Source organism: Anthonomus grandis, chromosome 5, assembly GCF_022605725.1.
Source record: "Anthonomus grandis grandis chromosome 5, icAntGran1.3, whole genome shotgun sequence".
Lineage (NCBI taxonomy): Eukaryota > Metazoa > Arthropoda > Insecta > Coleoptera > Curculionidae > Anthonomus > Anthonomus grandis.
The window spans coordinates 17,334,890-17,357,161 of record NC_065550.1 but is presented as its reverse complement, the minus strand read 5'-3'; the positions used below and the strand labels follow the sequence as shown (position 1 = coordinate 17,357,161).

General features: G+C 30.8%; 1 protein-coding gene across 2 annotated transcripts in view; it reads left to right on the top strand.

Annotated features, from left to right (window-relative positions):
• Positions 1-7,842: 7,842 nt before the first annotated feature.
• The window catches only part of LOC126736309 (cation-independent mannose-6-phosphate receptor-like), a 30,796-nt gene continuing 16,366 nt past the window's right edge, over positions 7,843-22,272 (top strand). Inside the window, exons 1-10 of one of the 2 annotated variants that reach the window (XM_050440603.1) lie at positions 7,843-8,081; positions 8,159-8,322; positions 14,873-15,033; positions 15,887-15,972; positions 19,340-19,685; positions 19,745-19,902; positions 19,979-20,132; positions 20,187-20,300; positions 20,354-20,508; positions 20,560-20,774. In XM_050440603.1, coding sequence (XP_050296560.1) covers positions 8,177-8,322; positions 14,873-15,033; positions 15,887-15,972; positions 19,340-19,685; positions 19,745-19,902; positions 19,979-20,132; positions 20,187-20,300; positions 20,354-20,508; positions 20,560-20,774 — 1,535 coding nt within the window. In that variant the 5' untranslated portion in view covers positions 7,843-8,081; positions 8,159-8,176. Of the gene's footprint in view, positions 8,323-14,872; positions 15,034-15,886; positions 15,973-19,339; positions 19,686-19,744; positions 19,903-19,978; positions 20,133-20,186; positions 20,301-20,353; positions 20,509-20,559; positions 20,775-22,272 lie in introns of both variants that reach the window. The other variant, XM_050440602.1, reaches the window with a different exon arrangement.

The window sequence follows — 22,272 nt, the reverse complement described above, 5'->3', positions numbered from 1 at the left end:
AAGGGTTAAGGGAGGGATTTAGGGAGTACACAATTGTGTGTCTAGGGAGCCAACGTTAGAAAAGCACAATTGTGAAACAAAATGTATTACTTTGTATGGAATGAAATAAAACAGTTTTTATTTTGGTTAAGTAAAGAAAAACATTACATTTTAGGCAACGCATTCTGGACCGACTTTTGCACCCTTCTAACCTGCATTTAACTGGGTTCTTCATTTCTTCATTCTTTGGCCAGTGTTCAAAACCATCAAAGCGTTTGTCTGCACAGGGCAAACTGAAAGGCATTCTTCTCTTTTTTATTTCATTTCCTTCAACGGTAGTCTCTTCCTATATATTTTCTTGGCATTCTGTTTCCTCCAATACACGCTTCTTAGTACCCGCAATGAGATATTCCCCAAGATTAAGTCTAAACTCAAAAAGATCCATAATATCTTTGCTTCTCAGGTTTTGACTATAACAATCCCTTCGATACTCCATCCAGCTGTTTACTATTGCTAAGTCGAACAAATGTAGGATGGCTTTAAGAGTCCATTTCCGGGTTCGAAAGAAAGATCGATAATATTCCATCATTTGGTCGCAAACATCTACACCACCCATGTTTTCGTTGTATGATTTAACAACAGCTGGGCATGCCTGAACGTTTTTTTTTCTGTTTTATTCCATCTTTGCACCTCAATTTCCGGCTGTCTTCCAAAAGCTGTGGATATCATTAAAACAAATTTATTATCTTTCCACTTTGTAATGCAAAGTTTATTATCGGTTCTAACAACTTCTTCTGACTTTCCCCTATTCATTAAACTGTCTTTTTTAAAATCAAATCCTTTCACTCTGTTGGACATAATTGTAGCAGTTGCATCTATATTCAAACTCAATATCTCTGTCAAAATACAGGTAACTATTTTGAGGTAATGTTTCTGCTAGACGCAATATTATTGAGGATCCCAAGCCTAAATCCCTATCTTTTAGTGGGGTAGTATTGCCCTGGTAGATTTCAAAATCCAATAGCAGTCCGTCGGATGTCGTAAGAACGAAATTCTTCAGTCCCACTGGTCTTGGTTTATTTTTAACAAATTGTCGAACTGGTCTTCCCAAAAAAGGAATCATTTGTTCATCAATAGAAAAAACTGTCTTCTCTTTTCTTTTAATGGCTTTACATCTATTGCGAACCAAATCAATTACCGGCTGTATTCTCTACAATCTATTCTTTCTTTGTTCCTCTTCTGATACGCTAAGATTGTCAACGACATGTAAATTTACATGTATCATGTAAAACCTTTGTCGGGTCATGACCTCATCAATTAATGGGAACTTATATTTTCCATTCCAATACATATGTATCCTTGGAAAAATAATACATCCCATCAAAGCCTTCATTCCGAAAAATTTCTTTATTTCTTGAGAGGTAAAGTTGTTTTCTTTTGCATTTTGTTGCAAGAAATACTGGGAAGTGAAATTTGCGGCTGACTCAAAAAAATCATCATCCAAATATTTAGCAAAATATTCGTTTGGAGTTTTTACGATGGATGGAGTATAGTCCTCTTTTACAGAAAAATCCATGTTTCTTAAGGTTCCATGCTTCCACTGGAGAGTCTGGAAATGTATGAGGGGTAAATCATCTTCTGAATCTGAAGATCTATCAGCTTCATTTGGTGCTACAATTGGAATCTTTTCGAGAATTTCAAACTCATCTTCTTCATCCTCGGACTCTAAATCCGACCCAACTTCGTTCAGAAGTTGGAACAATGCCTCCTCGTCATCCCTTAGATGGTCCAAATCAATAATTTCCTTACTTCTTCCTGTAACAAAGAATTAATTGTATCCAACTTAATTAAAACCAAACCACGTTAACTCCCATGGCTCACAATTGTGGTATACATAACAAAACCATTCTTGGAATCAACAATTTTAAAGATATTTTCAATCTCTAAAAACAATACACTTAATTGAAGTTTATTATACCTATTTAATATTAAGCACTTCTTTTTTTCCCTAAATTCTATAAATAAATTATAACTTACCTCCACGAGCCATTGTTGAAAATAATCTGAAACTTTTCAGGTTATGACAAGAATGCACTCCCGGTAAAATAAACGATTTGCGCGTGCACACCTATAAAATGCACTATTTACAATCATGTCGCACGATTCTCTAGCCAGATTAAACATTTTTTGATCCTTATAACACTAGTAAATAAGGAAGTTACAATTGTGACATCGGGTAGCGTAAGGGATATAACTCCTAAAAAATAAAACTTTTTTAAATTTACCATTGTTTTCAAACTGGTTAGTCTCTTGTGTAAAGAAAGGCTATAAAGTAGGATACAGGAATCATGGAGGAAACATTTAGAAAAAGTAAACCCAGTATTTTAAACTTTAAATATGTAAAATTTACTACAAACCTTTGCACTGCTATCTTCCGCCACTTCCATTGATTCTACATAATCCATATCAACTTCAGCTAAGCTAGTTGTAGGCATTTTTGCTTCCATTGCAAGTTTTTTTTTGCGTCTGAAGTTTCAGAATATTTAAAGTCTTTATATCCCTTCATTTTTTGTTTATCAAGCAAAACGAAAATAATAAATCCCAATAATTGCAAGCAAAAAAATTAATTATTAAAATAAAAATATAGATTACGTAGTTATGTTAAATTGAATATTTTTTCTTCCTCTTATTCTTTCTACCTTTGTTATTCATCTTCTTCCTAAAACCCTTAACATATCAAAAAGCTCCCTCTACAGCGAAAAATGCTTATCACAGACGATCAGGCAATGTAATACCCATTCGCTAACGATGAGGTAACGTTGTTCTTACTGGGTTTTTGATTCTAAAAATTGTACACGTCTGCAGGTCGTTGTTTTAAGTGTAAATTTTTACTGCTACCACCTATAGGGAAAAAAACGTTGTAAAAACAGCAGAGTTTTACAATAGTTGCGATACAGGTGCAGTACGGCGAAGTTTGGTCGAAAATAAACGTCGTTGCAAAAGCAACTAAATTTTGCACTGAAAAAAAAGTAAATCAACTTAGGTGACTGCAAATTGTTACTTGGGTAGAGAAGTGCACGGCCATTAGAATTATTTAATTGTTTGAGACAAACCGGATAAATAGACTTTTCTTTTAGTGCAGGCCATCCTTCATCAGCTTTGCGATGGCCTTAGATTGTGTCTATTATGGTATCCTTATATCAGAACAGTATAAAACTTGTCTTATCTTCAGGGATCGCGGGTATATCCATAAATAAAATCTGGTAAGAAAAAATGGGCGTTTTCCAATGAAAATATAATAATTATTTATACCTGTTATATGGGTTATGTTTTTTTTTTTGCTGCTTACTCTTAAATTATATTTTTTTATTACATTTCTACGGACGATTGAAGATTGGCACTCTCTAAATTTGTTCATTTTTTTTAAGTCTTCATACAGCCCATGTTAACGTAAATCATGCTTATAAGCATATATTTTTAGTAGAGTTAGTATAGTCTATTTAAAATGAATTCGAACGGCGCTAAAATGGGGGAACGGTCAAGAATCTACAACAAGGTACTAAAAAAAATAAACAAAATATATGCGAGCCGTCCTGGTATTTTGGCAGAAAGAAATACGCCGATGAGAGCGCAATATCTTGTAACAGACGAGGAAAAAGACTGCGAAGTCGAGCTCGAGGGTTTGATTGTTGGACGGGCCGTGGTTTTACATGTGCGGGCGGCTGGGGATGATATTTTATTTCTAATTTCTATTATTTTATATTTAAATCTGTTTGGCAGGTACTTAAAAGTGTGCTCTCTTATTGTCGTTTCTTTATCGCTTTATTTTGTAGTTTTTGGCAGTTCTTTTTATAAGCTGTTTTTTGTTCTGTTTTTGCTGTGTTGTTGCTGTTGTTGTTGTTGTTGTTGCTTCTGTGTTGCTGTTTTTGTTGCTAAATACGTTTTTTTGTCGTTAATTTTCGTAAATTATACGACCATTGTGGAGACCCTTTGATGTGTCAGATAACGAAGCTGAAAGGCCGGAACATAACGAATTTTTAAATAAAGACTCTAACTCCTACATGTTCAATCACAGCGGCTAATGTTAAATATTTTTAATTGCTTGAAAAGTGAAATGCCTGAAGCCTCACAAAATCAAATTTTAACAAGAATTTGTGAGCTTACTAAGCTGGCTCGTACCACCGTTTACAGTGTGATAAAAGCAGGAAATGTCATTAATCATTCTGTAAAACGAAAAAAATGTGATAAAAAACTTAGATAAATTGATGATAGCGACAAAAATGTTATTCGTCGATCTATTTATCAATTTTATAGTAAAAACAAAGTTCCATCATTAGAAGACATTCAAAGAAAGCTACTAACGGATTATCCCAACTAGAAATATAAAAGTCTTGCTACATTACGTTGTGTATTAGTAGAATGTGGACTTAAGAATAAAAAGTTAGATAAAAGGATGGTTATTATGGAATCTCCTCGAATTGTAACATGGCGACAGGAATATTTAGAAAAAATAAAGGAATACCGTCAATTAAACAGGAACATGCTTTACCTAGATGAAACTTGGTATGATACTCATGATGTCGTTAAGTATGGTTGAGTGGACGACACTAAAAAGTGCTCACTAAGTGGACCAAGTTCTCGCGGTAAACGTGTTATAATTTTACACGCAGGTGGTGATAACGGCTTTATCCCCAATGCGTTGTTGTTGTCGGCCAAAAATATAAAGGATTCGTCGGCTGATTACCATGAGGACATGGCAGCCAATCTGTTTGAAAAATGGTTTGCTGAGCAATTGATTCCCAATTTGCCTGAAAACTCGGTGATTTTGATGGACAACGCGTCGTACCATTCGCGTTTACATCAAAAAATCCCAAATAATTCCACAAAAAAGGATGAAATTCTTAAATTTATGGAAAGCAAAAATATAAGCATTCCAAAAAAAGCCACAAAGAAAATTTTATTAGAATCGATAAAAAATTAACATATTAAAAAAAAATCGTTATCGATAAACTCTGCGAGGCAAATGGCCACATCGTATTACGTCTACCGCCGTACTACTGAATTTATAATCCTATAGAGATGATTTCGGCTACTTTAAAGGACCGAATTAGAAAATATAATCAATCTCCAACTAACGATACTTTCGTATTAGAAACTATAAGGGCAGTTGTAGAAGAAATTAATAACACAGACCTATGGAGGAATTGTGTTCGGAGTGTTATGGAAAAAGAGAATGAGTATGGTATTTTACCTCATGTTAACCCCATTATTATAAATCTAAGTTTGGACTCCAGTTCCGACGATTCAAACAGTGATTTTTGAGTTTTTTTATTAATATTTTAATTACTAAGTATAATGAATAATAAATATAATAAGTTTATAAATCCTCGTATAATTGAATTACATTCTCCATACATCGCTTACTTTTACTGAATATAACTAGTTTTTATCTATACAGGGTACCTATTCAAATTTAAGTTCAATATGTTATAACAAAACTACTAAAAAAAGTATATAAAATATTAGCTAAATAATAAAACATGCGTAACATTACAGGCAATAACTATCCTAAAATAGAGTGATTTATGGCCATATGCACCGTTGTCTTTAAGCTTCGCTTTAGGCTTAAGCCACTGATTTTACATGTAAAATCGAAGGCTTAAGCCTAAAGCGGAGCTTAAATACCATGGTGCATATGGCCATTAAAATTTTAATAAATATAAACAATTAATGGATTTTTAAAATATTTTAAGAAATAATAGCTCTCTATTTTTTGCACGCCTATGCTTTATAAATAAGATGCCGCTTATTCATTGTGATTTGGTTTTTTTTGCTGTTCGAATTCATTTTAAATAGATATATATGTTTATATGTTTGTATATATGTTTATACAGCTTAATAATTCGAAAATCGCTTTATTCCAAACGAGAGAAACGAACTAGTTTAAGAATGACTTTCTGTCGAAATGAAAAGATTTTTATGCACCAATCATATTTTTGCCGCGTTTAGGTCAGGCTGTCAAAAATAAGTGGCAAGCAAAATACCTATAGCACTGAATATTAAGAAAACTTTGTCAATCGGTTCTGGCACAGAACGTCCTATTTCTAAATAAAAATATTTTGAGCTATTATCGTTCATGAATGATAGTGTAGCATCATTGAGACTTGTAGTAACGTTTCTCATACACAAATAATGGTATACTCAAAATCTTCAACCACATGATGAAATTTTCAATTCTGAATCCGATCTAAATATAGAATATAAAGACGTTCTCCAAATAGAATCAAAAAGAACATTACATTCTGATGCAACAACAAAACATGTTGGAAAAGGAGATATTTGTTGCACCATTTAAAACAACGAATAACAAGACTTTTAGGAGAGAAAAAGGAAACAGACCTTCAAAAAGATTCGATAAATCAACTAAAAGAAATTAAGAGAAAAAAAATTGCCTATTTGAAAGAAATTCCTTTCCAGCAGAGCACAGATGAGTATAATGATAATAACACATAATGAGTTTGTTAGCGCATTTACGTCTCATTTCATAAAATCGTTTTAAATAAATTTTTACACTGCTGTTAAAATATATAAGTACTGTTTAGTTTCTATTATTTTTTACTGAAATATTTTAGATTTTGAATAAATTGATATTATTGTCTTTTAATCTACATTTTAGTTTGGTGCAAATACAACTCTAATCTACTGTGTAAAATTTGATAGTACGTACTTAATATCAGTTTCAAAATTTTTTATTATTTACTTCAAAAACAGCTAGTCCCTTTTTTCATAAAATGTGTTATTATAATGGAAACGAGAAATTACCACAACTTTACCATACTAAATACTAATTTAGTTTAAGTTACTTTAAGTTAAATTAGTTAATAAGTTACTAAATAGATTTGGGTCGGATCTTTTAAATTTATTTATTGTCTATTAAGACAGAAAATCATTTGTAATTACATTTGAAAAATGCTTGCCAATACAACTTAACATCAATATCTATTACATAAGCTACCTACAATTAAATAACCTAAAAAGTTATTTGATTAGAAGAAATTAAAAAAGTCCTATCATTACACTCTTAATATTATTCTTTTCCAACATTTTGTTTATTGGCGAACAACTCGTTTTCTGGATGAACTTATGAGTTATTTACATAACTCCTTAGCTCACCTTTAAAACATTCTAGTTAGGATTTAATTTGTATTTGAAGATAAAAAATTTTTTTACCATTTACCCTTAAACATAAGACAACTAAAGTGCACAAAAAAGTTTAAGAGAGGAGCAGGCAGACTTTTGGAAAATAAGGGATTTTATAGCTTGGAGGAGTTTCATGCAGATAATTTTATCTGATGCTTCTTTCAATGTTTCTGTTTATCGCCATTCACAAAATTTTAATTTTATTAAATCTAGGTTACTTATGTGTTATGTTGTGTTAAGTATGTAATTTTAATGTATAACTGTTCTTATTGTATTTTTTAGTATTTCATATTTTAAATTTTTTTTTGTATTTCTTGGTTCCTATTACAAGTAATAATTTATATCTTACATAATATATACACATTTAAATGGCCCTATCAATAACTATGTTATGATAATAAAGCTATATTTGATATTGACTTTAACTCATCAGAAGAAATCTTATATTATTTTGTGAAAAAACCACATCATACGGTATTTGTGTATTAAAACTTGCCATTCCTCAACCGCGAAATTTTGGATTCGATACAAGAGGGCTGCAGCTAGCCGCTTGTAATAATTCGGCCGAAAACGGTGTACTCTGATCGCAGCCTTAATTTTGAAATTTCGACGTTTGAGGCGAATGCCACTTGTCAATTGTCATACCGCTAGTCAGTTGCATTCCTTGACCATCGGTGCATTCCCTAAACATAACCGTTAACCAGTAATGTTTCGGTAGTTCTAGTTTTCATGAGATGCATGATTTTCTTAAAATCAAAACAACTTTCTGGTCAAATATTTAGGCTGGTCAAAATGAAACTTTGGGTTATGGATTGAGTAATTATTTTGTACATGTATTTATTTTAGCATGGTAATAAATATAGAATATCAACATAAAAAAATTCTTGACTGAATGGAGAAAAGTATGTAGAAAATACATATTGCTTAGCTCACATTTCTGAAGTGTTTAAATGTTTAATGTTTCATAATTTGTGAATAGAGCCCATGAGATAAAAAGATGGAAATGGCTTCTTCAATTTCGTTTGTGTATATACTTCCTTTTTTGATAATAGCTAATGCATTCCCATGGATTTTTGATGAGTCTGTTAAATATTGTAATTATCTTCAAGATGGTACAAGACATCTGTATATTGAAACTTTGAGGTAAGTTATATTTCGTGATGTAAATACTATATTACCTAGTTGCGTTTTTAACATCTTTAATTATTGTTAATGTGTATGTGAGGAAGAGAGATTTAAATATTGAATTACTCCTGGAAGTATATGAATTATCAACTAAGATGTTCCCTTCCGACTTCTCAATTTTTTTGACAAAATGAAATTTGGTATCTAAAATGGCAAATACATTATTTTAATAATAAATTAGTTTAAGGAGATAGTAAAAGCATATTTGAAATTATAAGGTTAATTAACTGCATGTAAAAACTTAAAAACTAATAATGCATAATGCATACTCTGAATAGAAGTTTTGTAATAAAAGATGAGTTTACAATAGCGGTATTTAATAATACCAAGTGCTATTATTGTAACATATTATTATTACTCACTTCAATTCCAAACATCATGGAAGTTACCAACGAAATCAAAAACAAAAATCAAATTTTTATAGTCACCCAGATATGTAAGTTCTGCCGCCAATAATTTTCTTGCATATTTATGGATTAAATCTGATATTAAACTTCTAAAATAAAGTTGAGAGGTATAGAAAGAGCTTTAATTACATATAGAAAAAAGAAGTGTAGGTTTTTTCCCAAACAAAACATAAGTGTTTGAGAACAAGTTTTTTCAGAAGATGCAGGAGTGTACACCACTCCTAAATAGTTTTAAAAAATTATAGCACCACTTTACAGAAATAATTTTTCTTTAGATAAATTTTAAGAGTCAAGATGACTGACCCTACAAAATTTCACTCACTTTAAAGCAGAACTTGGTTACATGACTGTCAAGTTAGTTGCCATAGTCCACTGTCTGAGATATAAGAATCTCTTAAAATTCTTTAAGTTTATAAAAGAATATGAACAAAACATATAATTGAGAAAACTATGAAAATGAATTATATTGTGTAATTCGAATAATCTATAGATTATATTTCTTAATCTGATAGAAAGAATTTAATACAATTGACATAATAATTTAATTTTATGAACTTAAAATAAATTTAAAATACCCAAGGTCCTATTTTAGACCTTATAACAAGTAACATGTTTATATACATCTATGTTAAACAAATATGTTTTGCCAAACTTCATGAATCATAACGAAGAATTTATTTTAATACAAATAGTGCATTAAAATCTTATTTTCATACTACATTCAAAAGTTACACTAGCCCTTTTTCATTTTTGGAGAAAACTTAATAAGAAGTTAAAAGAGTCAATACAAAATACTGTTAATAAGACTATTGAAACTGACTGCTTACATATATTTTATATGTGCCTTAAAAAATATTGTAGCATTTTTACCATTCATTAAGATGTGAATTTAACACTTGATGTACAAAAATAGCCAACTAATTTATTCTTACACACTAAACAGGATTACTTAAGATTACTAGAAATATTTATTTACACTGTATTTATTTACTTTGAATTTGAAAGTCGCACTAATATTCTGACTTAAACTACCTTCTCTGCAGCGACAGCTTTTTATATACCAGCTAGACCACTGTTGTAAGTTGAATGAAAGAAAGAAGGTTGGAGCAGTGACATAACTTAGAGTAACCACAGGTATATATTGATTAGCTATAATATGTTTTCCACTATGAATGTAAAAAAAAATAAGAAAAAAGTATGGTAAGGTAAAATTTAAATTAAAAACCATTCTTTGTCATCCCACCAGATAGGGATACTAAGAGATAATCATTTGGAATAATTTGCTCAGAGATAGTTAGGTCTATGTACAGAATTCCTTATAGTGCTTTCTGTTGACAAGTTTTTGTAAGAAAAAAGATCATAACTATTTTCAGACTGAATGTTATATTTACAATAATCAAAGTAATATAAACCTTGAGGAGATATAATATCAAGAAAACAAATAAATAATATGTACCCTGCACGAAGCTCACTCAGCTTGTAAACAAATTTCTTTCACAATTCCAATATCTATTTCTATTGCAATAAAAGATTAAATAAGTAAATATTATGAAAAAATTACTTAATGTAAAGGTAAGTCAAATTATATGTAAAAAAAACACAAAAAGAATACAGCAATATTATTATAAATAGTTTATACACAGCAAAAAATTACATTTCTAAAGCAAAATTTATTAAATTCTGATTTTTTAAGACAATTTTAGTGTTGCTCCACTCCAGAATCATGCAGATAAGTTTAACCAACAATAATTTTCTTTCATATTTAAGGACTAAATCTGATTTTAAACTACTAAAAAAATAATATAATAAAGACCACATTTGCCACCCTCCATGTTAGTGGAACATACCCCATTGTAATGCTGGCTTCAAAAACTCTCTTAATTAAGGCAGTGTGGTTTCAAGGCCTACTTGCAACATCATGGGTATGATTCCATCAGGTCCCGCAGCCTTATATGGACTAAACTCACCCACTGCCCAAGCTATGGCTTCGTTTGTTGGTATGTTTTTGGCGAGGTTCCAGTCTGGCTCCAGATCTGGTTCCTTCTGCCCCAAGGTGCAGCTTTTCCTTCTCCAGGAAAGTGAGTTTTAAGGAGAAGCTCAATGGTCTCTTCTTTGTTTGAGGTCCATAACGATGCCTGTCTTCAGACGGGCATCCTGGAGGCACCTTGGAGGAACTGTTGATCGTATGTTGCCTTGGTCTAACATTTTTCCTGCCTGTGTTTTCACTTCTTCTTTGTGGATTTGTGGGTACCTATAAGATTTGGTAAAGATAGATTTGGTGTTATTGGTTTCGATTACATGTTTAACTTCGTTGGTAAATGTTAAGGTGTCTCGAGATAGAAAATATCTTCAAATTCGAAGCAGATTTCTACTATAACTTCTTCTTCTTCCGGGTTAAGATGTTCAGTTCTTAATTAATCTTTTATAATATGCCTTCTGTCTATTGGTTCGGGTATGACATTGTCTTGTGCATTAAGGGGCATGATTGGATTCGATGAATCTAATGTTTCTACGGTTAAATCGGAGAAATCTATTGTCTTAGGAATTGCATTTGCATTAATAATTGTTGTTAGAAATTCACCTTTTTCATTAACGTGTATGAGGCATGAGGAAGCCTAACTCTTTCTTTTTCTTGTCCTAACAAGACAGCATCGGTATTGGAAAGATGACATATTAATTTAAAAATTTTTTCGGTGCGTGCGTCAATTGAAATGGTATTTGAAGAGGGTTAAGCTTCCGATGGAAGGGTGTTGGAAGTTGCTTTATGCAAGGGTATTGTTTTAAAATTTGTAAAAAGTTGTTTTGTATTTAAATCAATTGTACATTGATAATGTTCTAGAAAATCAAGACCTAAAATTCCATCGAATATGTCCAGGTTAAAAATGAAAACTTTATGCGGGTCTTTTGCATTAAAAGGAACTAGAGTAGATTCGGTAATTTGAAATTTTTGGTTGGTTATGCCTTGTATGGTAATATTTTCTTTAAATCTATGGGGGAATTGTGTTACAATAAGTTCTTTGAAAATCGATATTCCTGCTCCCGTGTCTATTAAAAGTTTAAAGGTATTGGAAGCATCTTTAATGTAATATAAATTTTTCGCATTGACGGTAAGAAGTGGATTTAGGGAAACTTTTGTTCTGGGAAGTTCAGGTGTGGGTTCAAGTCGTCTAGGTTCAATGTTTGAATAGTATTCTGGATGTATAATAGATTGTTGTCTTCCGGAGGGTGGTTTTGATCTGAAAGTGCCCGAAAATGTTGGTAGTCGCTTTCAGGTATTATGGTGTCTTGACTAATTTCCTCGTTTTGGTTATTATAAGAATAATAATTCTGATCCTCTTCTAAGTGGGATTCTTGATTATTATCATATTCGTTGGAGTCTGGTATATCAGAATTATTAGAATTCATATGATGGGTACGATGTTGATTGTTGTTTACATAGTTTGGATTTTTCTGAATAACGGAAGAATGGAAGGGGTATTGAGTTGAGCTAAGTTGGGGTCAATTGTAACGAGTCTGCGTTGGTGGAAAGCGTTCAGCTTGTGGCTGATGTATATTTGGTCGTTGTTGCATACTCTGGTTATGAATATTATTATTGTTATAAGAATAATTAGATCGTTGTGTTTGAGAAACGCGACAGTCATTGGTATAGTGTCCTATACGGCCACTATTTAAACATTTAGGTGGTTGAAGTAAAGGTCTTCTAATAGTTTGTTGTTGAGGTTTTGGAAGTATGACCGTACTAGGGGAGGGTTTCTGGGTTTCAAAATAAGAGAGTTGCAGTTCTCTACGAATTCTCGATTGAGCATCTAAAAGATCTCTTGGATTTCCTGCACGAATGATTTGGCCTAATCTAGGTTCCAAACTAGTAAGTAGGGTATTTAGAGCCATAGTATCTATTAGATTGCTTTGAGCAAGTTTTTGATCAGCATTTAGTAAAGATTTTTGTATGGAAGCATGCATTTTAGAGTTTAGAATTTCTAAGCGATTGAAAAATGTAAGAGGGGATTCATTTGGGAGTTGCCTAAGTCGTTGTAGGTCTTGAATAAGAGACGATAAATCTCTAGAATCTCCGAAATGAAGATTAAGAAGTTGCTTTATTTCTGCATACGATTGGGGATTTCTTGAATTTATTAGTTGGGCAGCTCTGCCTTTAAGTTTATTTTTTATAAATAGAGTGAGTAAAGGTTTTTGATCATTTATAGCCATATTATTTGCACAATCGCACGAACTAATAAAGATGTTTAAGGAGATTTGATCACCTTCATACTCAGGGATAATTGAAAATATCTCTGAAAGTTTATAGGGTTCAATTTCTGTTTCTTCGTTATCTATTTTAGCGGTTGTTGCCATAAGAGTTTCTTTCGGTGGCATTTTGGTAAATAGATTTTATTATATTTAAATATTAAAATTATTAAACGTAAAGATATATTAAATATTTAAATAAATTGGTAACCTATATCAGATTATCGAACAAATGGTATCATCAAATCGCTTATATATAAAAGAAAACGGGATGATTCGATTACTTACATTAAAGCCAGATGCATGGAGTTGTCTTGTTCTCTATTGGTCAGAACAAACAGAGGTTTTCCAACGATGTACCACTGCCTGTGCCAATGAGTGAGTAAATTATTAATTATATTAATTATTATTAATTAACTTAAAATTATTATGTGTGCTGTATTTATACAAAATAGTACAGCGGTGTCAGCGGTTCCCATGGTAAAGGAATCAGGCCACCGGTTTGCTAATCTACGGAAATAGTATTGTTGCCAATTCCTAGAACTGCTGACTCTGGTTCGTTGGAAAATAACACACGTGTGTGGCTTTGTATTTCAACATATAACATATATATACAAAATATTTGTTGAAAAAAATGCGCATCCATAAAATATCGTGTGCGAGCGTTTTTTCGAACATTTATTTTTCATTGAATTTGTTCTATATTTTTTGCCGTTCACTGTATAAGCTTCCAAGAAATATGGAGGCTATCCTTTTAAACAGTTTCAAACTAAGTACCTATTAAATATAAATAATGTTTTCTACTGAGTAACTGAATATTAGAATTAAAATTATGGACTTGATTGTCTTTTGAGTGATTGTTGATGTGTATTGGTTTTTTTTAAGAATATATTAACAATTTCTATAATCTTTGCAGCTTTTCCCTCTTAATAATTCTAACACTGATTTTTAGTCTAAAAGTTAATTAATACCAATTTTGAATTATTCGAATAGTTATTATATTTTATACTTGGCTATTATAAATATATCAATTGTGTGTTTATAAGAGTTACTATTTACTTTATGATATAATTTGGTGGGTTTATATCAATTATTTTTATTTGACTTTATTTATGAACTTTGACCTTATTCTTGCTATTTATATTCATATACCGACTTGTATAAAAATATTTTTCATAAAATATAAGAAATTTATATAACATAATATATTGTAATAATTTCACTGTCCCAAAAGAAGTGGTAAAACATTTTATACAGGTTTTATAGAAGAATTAGAACCTTAAGTAAAAATGTAACTTCCTTTTCTTCACCTGCTTATAACATTTCATCCTCTAAGCTTGGGAATTATTTTGATATGCTCTTTTGTATTATTGCTTTAACGCATTATTAAATAAAAAAATACAAAAAACAGGTGTTATTAATAAAATATTACTTTTTTGTGGGTGAAGCAACAAATTGGCTTATGGTAAGGGACATAACTGGTAATTACTTTCGTAATTGCGAAAAACAACTTTTAGTTCAAAACAACTTAAGGTTTGCCTTTAATTTTAATTGTAATTTGTATAGGCTAGAATTCTTTATAAAACAAAAATAATATAATAATACAACTAATTTTTCAAATGGAAAAAAAAATTTTTACAATTACTTTATGATTATTTAATTAAAAGCATCTGATAAAATGGCTCGAAATTGTTTGATTTTACTTAGTATTTGGCTCGACTTACCTTATTTTTATTTATATATTTATGATGTATTGTATTAAAAGTTTTAAATTAAATTTACAATTAAAATGTTAAGAAAATTGTAGTTATTATATTAATAGCCAAATTGAAAAATTTATCTTGACCAATGCTTTTTAGCAAAACTCAAGCAGTGCGAGTAAACTCCACACATTTAATTTATTTTAAGTCGTGTGGTAGTTTTGTTACACATGAAGAATGTCCCTCTAAATCTGTAGCTTGCATTAAAGATGTTGAATTAAATCAAACATATGGGTTGGGAACCCATCTCAACTTTTCAGGTAAGAAAAACCAATATATGGTGTTTAGACTATAATTTATTTAGTCGCCGCGCCAGCCGCATGATATAAATTTAATATTTTATTACAGGCGGCATATTAAGTTTTATAAACAGAGTTATTAGATTTTAATTTCTTAAAACCGCTTATTCAATTTCCTTACTAAAGCCGACAAATAGTACAAAGATCCTCCTATAATCAAAAAAGCAACGTTTCATTATGTAAGCATTTTACACAGCCACATTCTCCACTCCATCCATATTTTTATCACATTCACACTTTTAACTTAAGGCCAACAGGTCATTAAACAGTATATAACACAAGATTCGGTTAGAATCAGAATTTTACTTTGTAAAATTTTTATTTGTATATTTTATACAACAATTAACAGAATTGTACGGTTAGTGCAGTGCTTTATTTCATTCTTCTAATTACACTTATTTACCGAAAAATTGGTGTTTTATTAAAGAAAAAAATCACAACCCAGAATACCGTGTGTGGAAAAGCCCATACACAAAACATATGGTGTGATTAGTGTGATATGGACGATGGTCTCTGTTTTCTAAATTGCTTCATTGCTCACAGTATTCTTGATGGCCCTGTAATTTTTTTAGTACAATTTATGCGGTACTTTTCTTTCTGGCTTACATATGTTGAATTATCCAGAACAAAAGTCATCTCAATGATATTTTTCGATTAAATTCGAAATTTTTTGTACAATCTATTTTGATTAGTGTGCTTTTAAAAAAAATCTGTTTTTTAGCTAATTCATCTTTGATATATATATATAGATTTTTGTTTGTTTGATGTTACTCTCAGTTTGAAAAAACAGAGGTGCCTGATGTTTTTTTTTTAGATGAAGGCATTTCCATGTTATTGGTATCAAAGAATGCAGGAAAATGTGAAGAATATTCGATAGCGATACAGTTGGAGTCAAGGAAGGTACCCTTCTTTTTATTAATGCTTATAGTAATATTACGTACAAATCAGGCTAAGTTAAAGGCCTTTAGATGACCTTATTTATTTTGGTTAGTGTTAATTCTGAAATTGAATGGATAAATTCATAAAAAAATCCAACTTTAGTTTCTAGGTTATTTATATGAACCAATTCATTTGAATATCTGTCTAAAAAAGAATAGAGTAAGTCATAGAATTTTCAATGATACTTGGTTCATATCTTTGTGATACAAGGTCTGCAGAGAAAATAATAGTAATTTTAAATTATATTTTTTATAGGTTAAGATGTGGCTGTGAAAAAATTTTTATCAATATTTTTTTAAATGTAGGATCTTTTATCTTTTTTCTAAGTAGTGATAATCCAAAATTCAAGAGCTTTGAAAAAAATTCAGTGATAAAAGTGGCCAAAAGAAATTGCTGGAAATTATTTTTAAGTTCCCAACTCAACCGCTAGGGAGAGTAATGGCTTTGGTCGAGAAAAAAGGCGTTTTTTTATAAGATTTCCATAAAAGTTTGACTTTTTATTAAAAAAAATATTGTGTCGATAATTTCACTATTATTCTACATCTTTTTGGTTTTATTATCGACTTACACATTATCCACTTTCAATATATTAATGGTCTTCGGACTAAAATATCTCAACTTTTGGATTCCATGATAATTTCTGTCTATGATATTATTGTACTAGTTGAAAGTAATTTACACGAGAATTTTTCACATAATGAAATAAAATGTCGTCTCTAAAAAGGTCTTTCGTTTATGTACAGAAATGACCGTAATGTTTTACTAATAAGAAATCCGGCAAAGTCATAGTTTTCGTAAAAAAAATTACCGTGTAGAGCAGCTGTTTGTGCTGTCCCAGGTGCATAATGTCTGTTTTATCCATCATAATCTTCTACTTGAACTTGATATTGGTCGAGCTTCTGATATGCTTTTTAGGTCCAATTTGCAACTTGTTGACTATGAATGTTCCTTTTGAAGTTCTGTGAATGTTCCCTTGGAAGACTTTAAAAACGCCAACTAGAGGGAACTTAACAACTGTTTGGTATCTTTAAATTGGGACGAAATTCTTTCTTTAAGTGTTCCTTATCTTGAACCTCTAAAAATCAAGACTTCTTCTTTTCCCAAATGGTTCCCTGCAGAATTGCGAAGGTTGACCGGCAGAAAAATTGTGGTCATTTGTTGTCATTAAAGATCGTTCACCTGATAATTATTTTAAATTTTTGCAATTATGTTCAGAATGCAAAAGGCTTTCTAGTGTTTTCCTATTCAAACTGTCACGTTGAGGCGAAGCTAAGCGAAAAATATATAAATGACAAAAGATCACAAATAATCACATGAATGAAATAAGCACAGCCTTCCAAATTCTTTATTTTATGAAGGGCGGTCGGCTTCTAATTTGTTTAGCGAGTATCTTCGAACAGTTGACATAAATATCTATGTTCCTTTAGATTTCTCTGGAACTTTATTGATAATAAACATAGTAATAAGATATTAATTGCTCTGAATAGTCAGTAGAGATATTTCAACAAATAAGCAAGCTTCCTAAGAAGCTTACACTGGGACTGATGCTATACTTGTTTTTTTATTGATGGTAAACTTTTTGACTGTCTCATTAGCAAACAGTTAAAAGGGTTGTGTATGAGTCTAATGTATCTATCGTAATCGTAATATCAGTTTCTTTTACATTAATTCAACTTGGTTGTATTTCATTCTCAGCTTGTAATGTGGTTCAAGTAGGTTCAATGTTGTGGAGTTCTCTTACAGGAAGTACTTAATATGTTAAAGTAAGGTGGAATTTCTCGGAAGTTTTATTTGTTACATCTGGTGTGTCTCAAGGTGGGCATAGTTTACTGCTCTTATTTAATATTTTTGTTAATGATATTGTCCAGTGCTTTATCAACAGTAAGTGCTTAAAATTTGCTGACGATTTAAAGTTTTGGAAAACGATTGAGAGTATTTGTGATCAAATTCTGTTGCAGAATTCTCTAAATCGTCTAACTCAGTGGTGTGTAAAGAACGTTGTTTTTGAATGTGAAAAAGTTTGTATTATTAGTTTTACACGTAAGTTGAATAAATTTGAATTTGTTTACTTTATCAATAATTAGCCACTTAAATCTGTTTCGACAGTCTGAGACTTGTGGGTTATTTTTGATTAGAAGCTTTCATTTGTGGACTATATAAATGCTGTATCTGTTAATAGCTCAAAGATGTTTTTTTATAAGAAATTTTCCAATAGTAAAATACTGTTCTGTTGTCTGGTCGTCTTATTTTCAGGCACATAGTAAGATTCCAGACTAGATTTTTAAGGGTTTATGTAACTAGGAGTGGCATCACAATTGTGGATCATGACTACGGCTTAGTGAACAAAGGGTTTGTCTATGAATTGGAAGCCCTCAAGTAAAGGGCTACTACATCGTGATACCTTTCACCTTTCCTTTCACAGAACAACTTATCGTGTGAACTGTCCTTATATCAACTGTCTGTATACGTCCCTGATAAATAATTTAGAAATTGATGTTTTTAATGTATCCGTCCCAATTTTAAGATTCCTTAACTAAATATGATTTTATTCAATGCAGTTTGTATAATTTTTGAGTTATTGACCTGAAATAAGAATCTTGGTATTTTTTTATGTTGTATGAAGTTGTGTTTTTGTTTATTTCATAGTCGTCAGTCTATTTTTTATATTTTAGATGTGCTCAACCGAATTTGAGAAGCTTGGTTTCGAAAAAAACGTTTGGTCGTTACAGAGAAATAATTGTTACATCAGCCTGATTTTTGTGGTTCTCGCTAGAGGCGCTATTTGGGAAACTTATTAATTTTTTTCTGGCAATTTAAATTGAATGATGTAATTTTTATTTTATCACCAAATGTAAAATACATTTCTAATGAAAAATGTAGAAGATTGAATTCGATATCTTCATTAGGTTCAGGCGTTTTTGGGAAAAAGAATAATTTTATTAACTTAAAAAAAAATGTTTTTTTTTAAGAGCCGCGATCAAGGGTTACTGTAAATCAATAAGCATTACTCAGACAAAAAGTCATAAATTTATTCTACGTAATAATATTAATGACCATGGTAAATAATAAAATAGTATAGTGCAGATATATTAAAGCAAGCAGCTGATAAAGTTATAATGCTGTTAAAGTCTGTCAATTAAGTCACTGTATTGGTTTATTGGGTTATTTATCATTTGAGTATTAATATATGATATTATGCTCTTAATATAGTATAAGCTTTAGGTACTTTACAACTAGTAAGTAAATAAATCTTATTTTATCAACAAGAAACAAGTCTTGTTTTAGACACCTGACTTTTGTAAACCGGTTTTATTTCCTCAAATTTTAGGATAAATCATCATTTATTGCCTACGATAACAAAACTTGCACTTATAAAGTGGCCACCAAATATTCAAAAATCTTCAAAAAGACAGAATGTGGACTTTACATAAATGGCAAATACATTGACTTTGATCCGCTAGATATAACTTACACAGTAAATGCTAAAGAAAAGAATTTTAGTATCAAACTCTGCGGCTTAAATCCACAATGTGGTGAAGGCAACAACGCTTGTGAAATTACCAACGATACACTAACGCCGATTTCTTTAACAAGTTCTTTGCAGCGTTTTTTTTTGGGCGAGGAAAATATAGTTGTTATTTATGGTAAAACTCTTAAAAATCCAAATAACAGAAGTAAGTTTATAGAAACATTTTACATACAAACTATAAGAAAATCACTTTTGGAATTTAAGCTGACAAAAAGTTTGAAGTTTTTCTTAAATGCGATTGGGATAAGATACATGTAAGGAGTGAAGATTTAAAGTACGTGCCCAAACCGAAGCAAGGTCATAAGTTTACTTTTGAACTAAACACTTTATATGGGTGCGTTAAAAGGTCTATGCCTTGTGTGGTAAGTTATTCGGATAATCAGAGAAAATTTTCAATTTCTAAGTAAAACCGTATTAGTAACATTGTTTGGTTTTTAGGTACAGGATCAAAATTTTCTTTATAATTTAACAGGACTCTATATCGAACATCCTGAGGCATGGATGGTTCATCATCCTAAAGACAAATCTAGAACATTTTACCTAAATACGTGTAATCCTATCGCACCTACTGAAAAAACATCTGGTTGCAAAAGTAAACAACGTTTTTATTATAACCGCCATTGATCAACATTACTTTTATTTTTAGATAAATACACTGAAACATGTGAGATTGTTGATGGCACTGAGATAAATATTGGATCTACTTTAACGCACTTACAGTTGGTCGAAAACGATAATATAATAAGAGCTACTATTCAAAGTAAGATTTTAATTAATATTAAGGATATTAGATATTATTTCATATTCTTGTAGATGGAGCAAAATGTCGTATAGGTCAAAAAGAATCGCAGCGTATGACGGTCATTAATTTTAGTTGCTCCTTTGAAAATTCTGATCCTATATATGATTATGAGGATAACTGTACCGTTTATTTTTCTTGGAAGACTAAATATGCTTGTCCTTATTATGTAAGCACAAATGTTTCTTTAAATAAATTATGTTTATAATATTTTTTTTAGATTGCTTCAACTTGTAATTCGGATCACAAACAGATTCATAACTGTAAAATGACTGTGGAGGGGCAGAACTTCGAATTCGATGCCCCTAAACCCATTGGTGAAAATTTAGTTTTTCAGTTTAACCTATGTGGGGAAGTCATTGAAAAAGAAGCTCCGTGTATGAGAGGCTTTTCTGTGATAATGAAAAATTTAAGTGAGCCCAATGTAAAACGAAGGTAATCTTGTAAGGAAAAGTAATATGTCGCTTTTATTTGAAATGTGGATTATATTGTCCAGAAACTTTCTGTTTTTAGATCAAATTAAAAATATCTGGAAAATATACAGTGAGGGACAAAAATATTGGCAGACTATTACTTTTAAAAGCAATTTATTAATAATTCCAATAATTATTAATAAATTGATAATAAATGCACTAGTTCTTAGGTTTTTCTTTTAATATATTTAAATACACTTGTTTATTCATAGTACCATTGATAAAGACAAGATTACCAACCCCTGCTGATGACATACATGCCCACACTAAGACACTGTTTTATGAATATTTTGATAATCCAATTCTGTATTGGGCTTCCTCCATACACTATAATTATAACCTTGCAATCTGATTGGAAAATCTTATATTTGCTCTCGTCTGAGAATATTACTTTATCCCAAAACGAGATCATAATGGAAGTGTGCAGTAGCAAAATCAACACGCTTCTTATTTATTTTATTTATAAAAGGCTTATTCCTAGCAACTCTTGACCTGTATCCAGCTCTGTGAAGGACTCTGCGGAATGTTTTTGGATGCACAACTATATTATCTTCTTCTGCTAACATAGAAAACACGAGTTAATTTCAGAGGCACTAATACGGGGATTTTTTTTAATACAGTTCACTATTTTTCTTTCTCTCTGAAAATTTTGACGGCCGCCCAGTTCTAGGTTTATTTTTAAAATTGTCGGTATTTTCAAACCTTATTACGACACTTCGCACCGAATTTTTTTTAAAATTATTAGTGCAATAGCTGAATAGAGTTTACCCTCTTTTCTCCTGTTAATAATAATTTTACGTTCAGATTCCGTGGTTTCTCGACCTTTACGACCCATTTTAACAATTTATTGCCTTTAAATCTGCATAGCAAAAAAGCAACAATGTTTATTTTCGTATTGGTTAATACCCTAAAATATTTGTTAAATTTTATTTCAATTCTTTACCATTAGGGGGCTAATCTTTCACATAAGGAATTAAGTGTGCCAATACTTTGGTCGCCTGATATCAATTAGGTTTATTAATTTTTTGAATTTTATCTTTATTTTGCTGAAACAGTGTTTTTATTGCTATATATTATAAATATCAATGGTGATATCTATGATATAAATATTTTAAAATATTAAGTTGGCTTACAAATTTGGAAATATTAACACATATCTTTTAAAAATCATGGTGTGTCAATACTTTTGTCCCACTGTATGTCAAAGCTTGGCATTATTTAAAATATTTTTTTTTTGTAATGGCTCATGGTCCACTTTATTCTAAAGGATATCTGCTGCTTAATTCTGCCCCGATGATATAAAAACGGTTTACTTGAGATTTTTTGAAATGACGACCAATAACGTTTTAGAACTTATCATTTTCATTATTATTTATTTTTTTGATCTTTTTTTTTACTTTTGGAATATTGGAAATATTCTTGCAAAAAGTAAAACATCGTACACTTTGTGGGTTAATTTT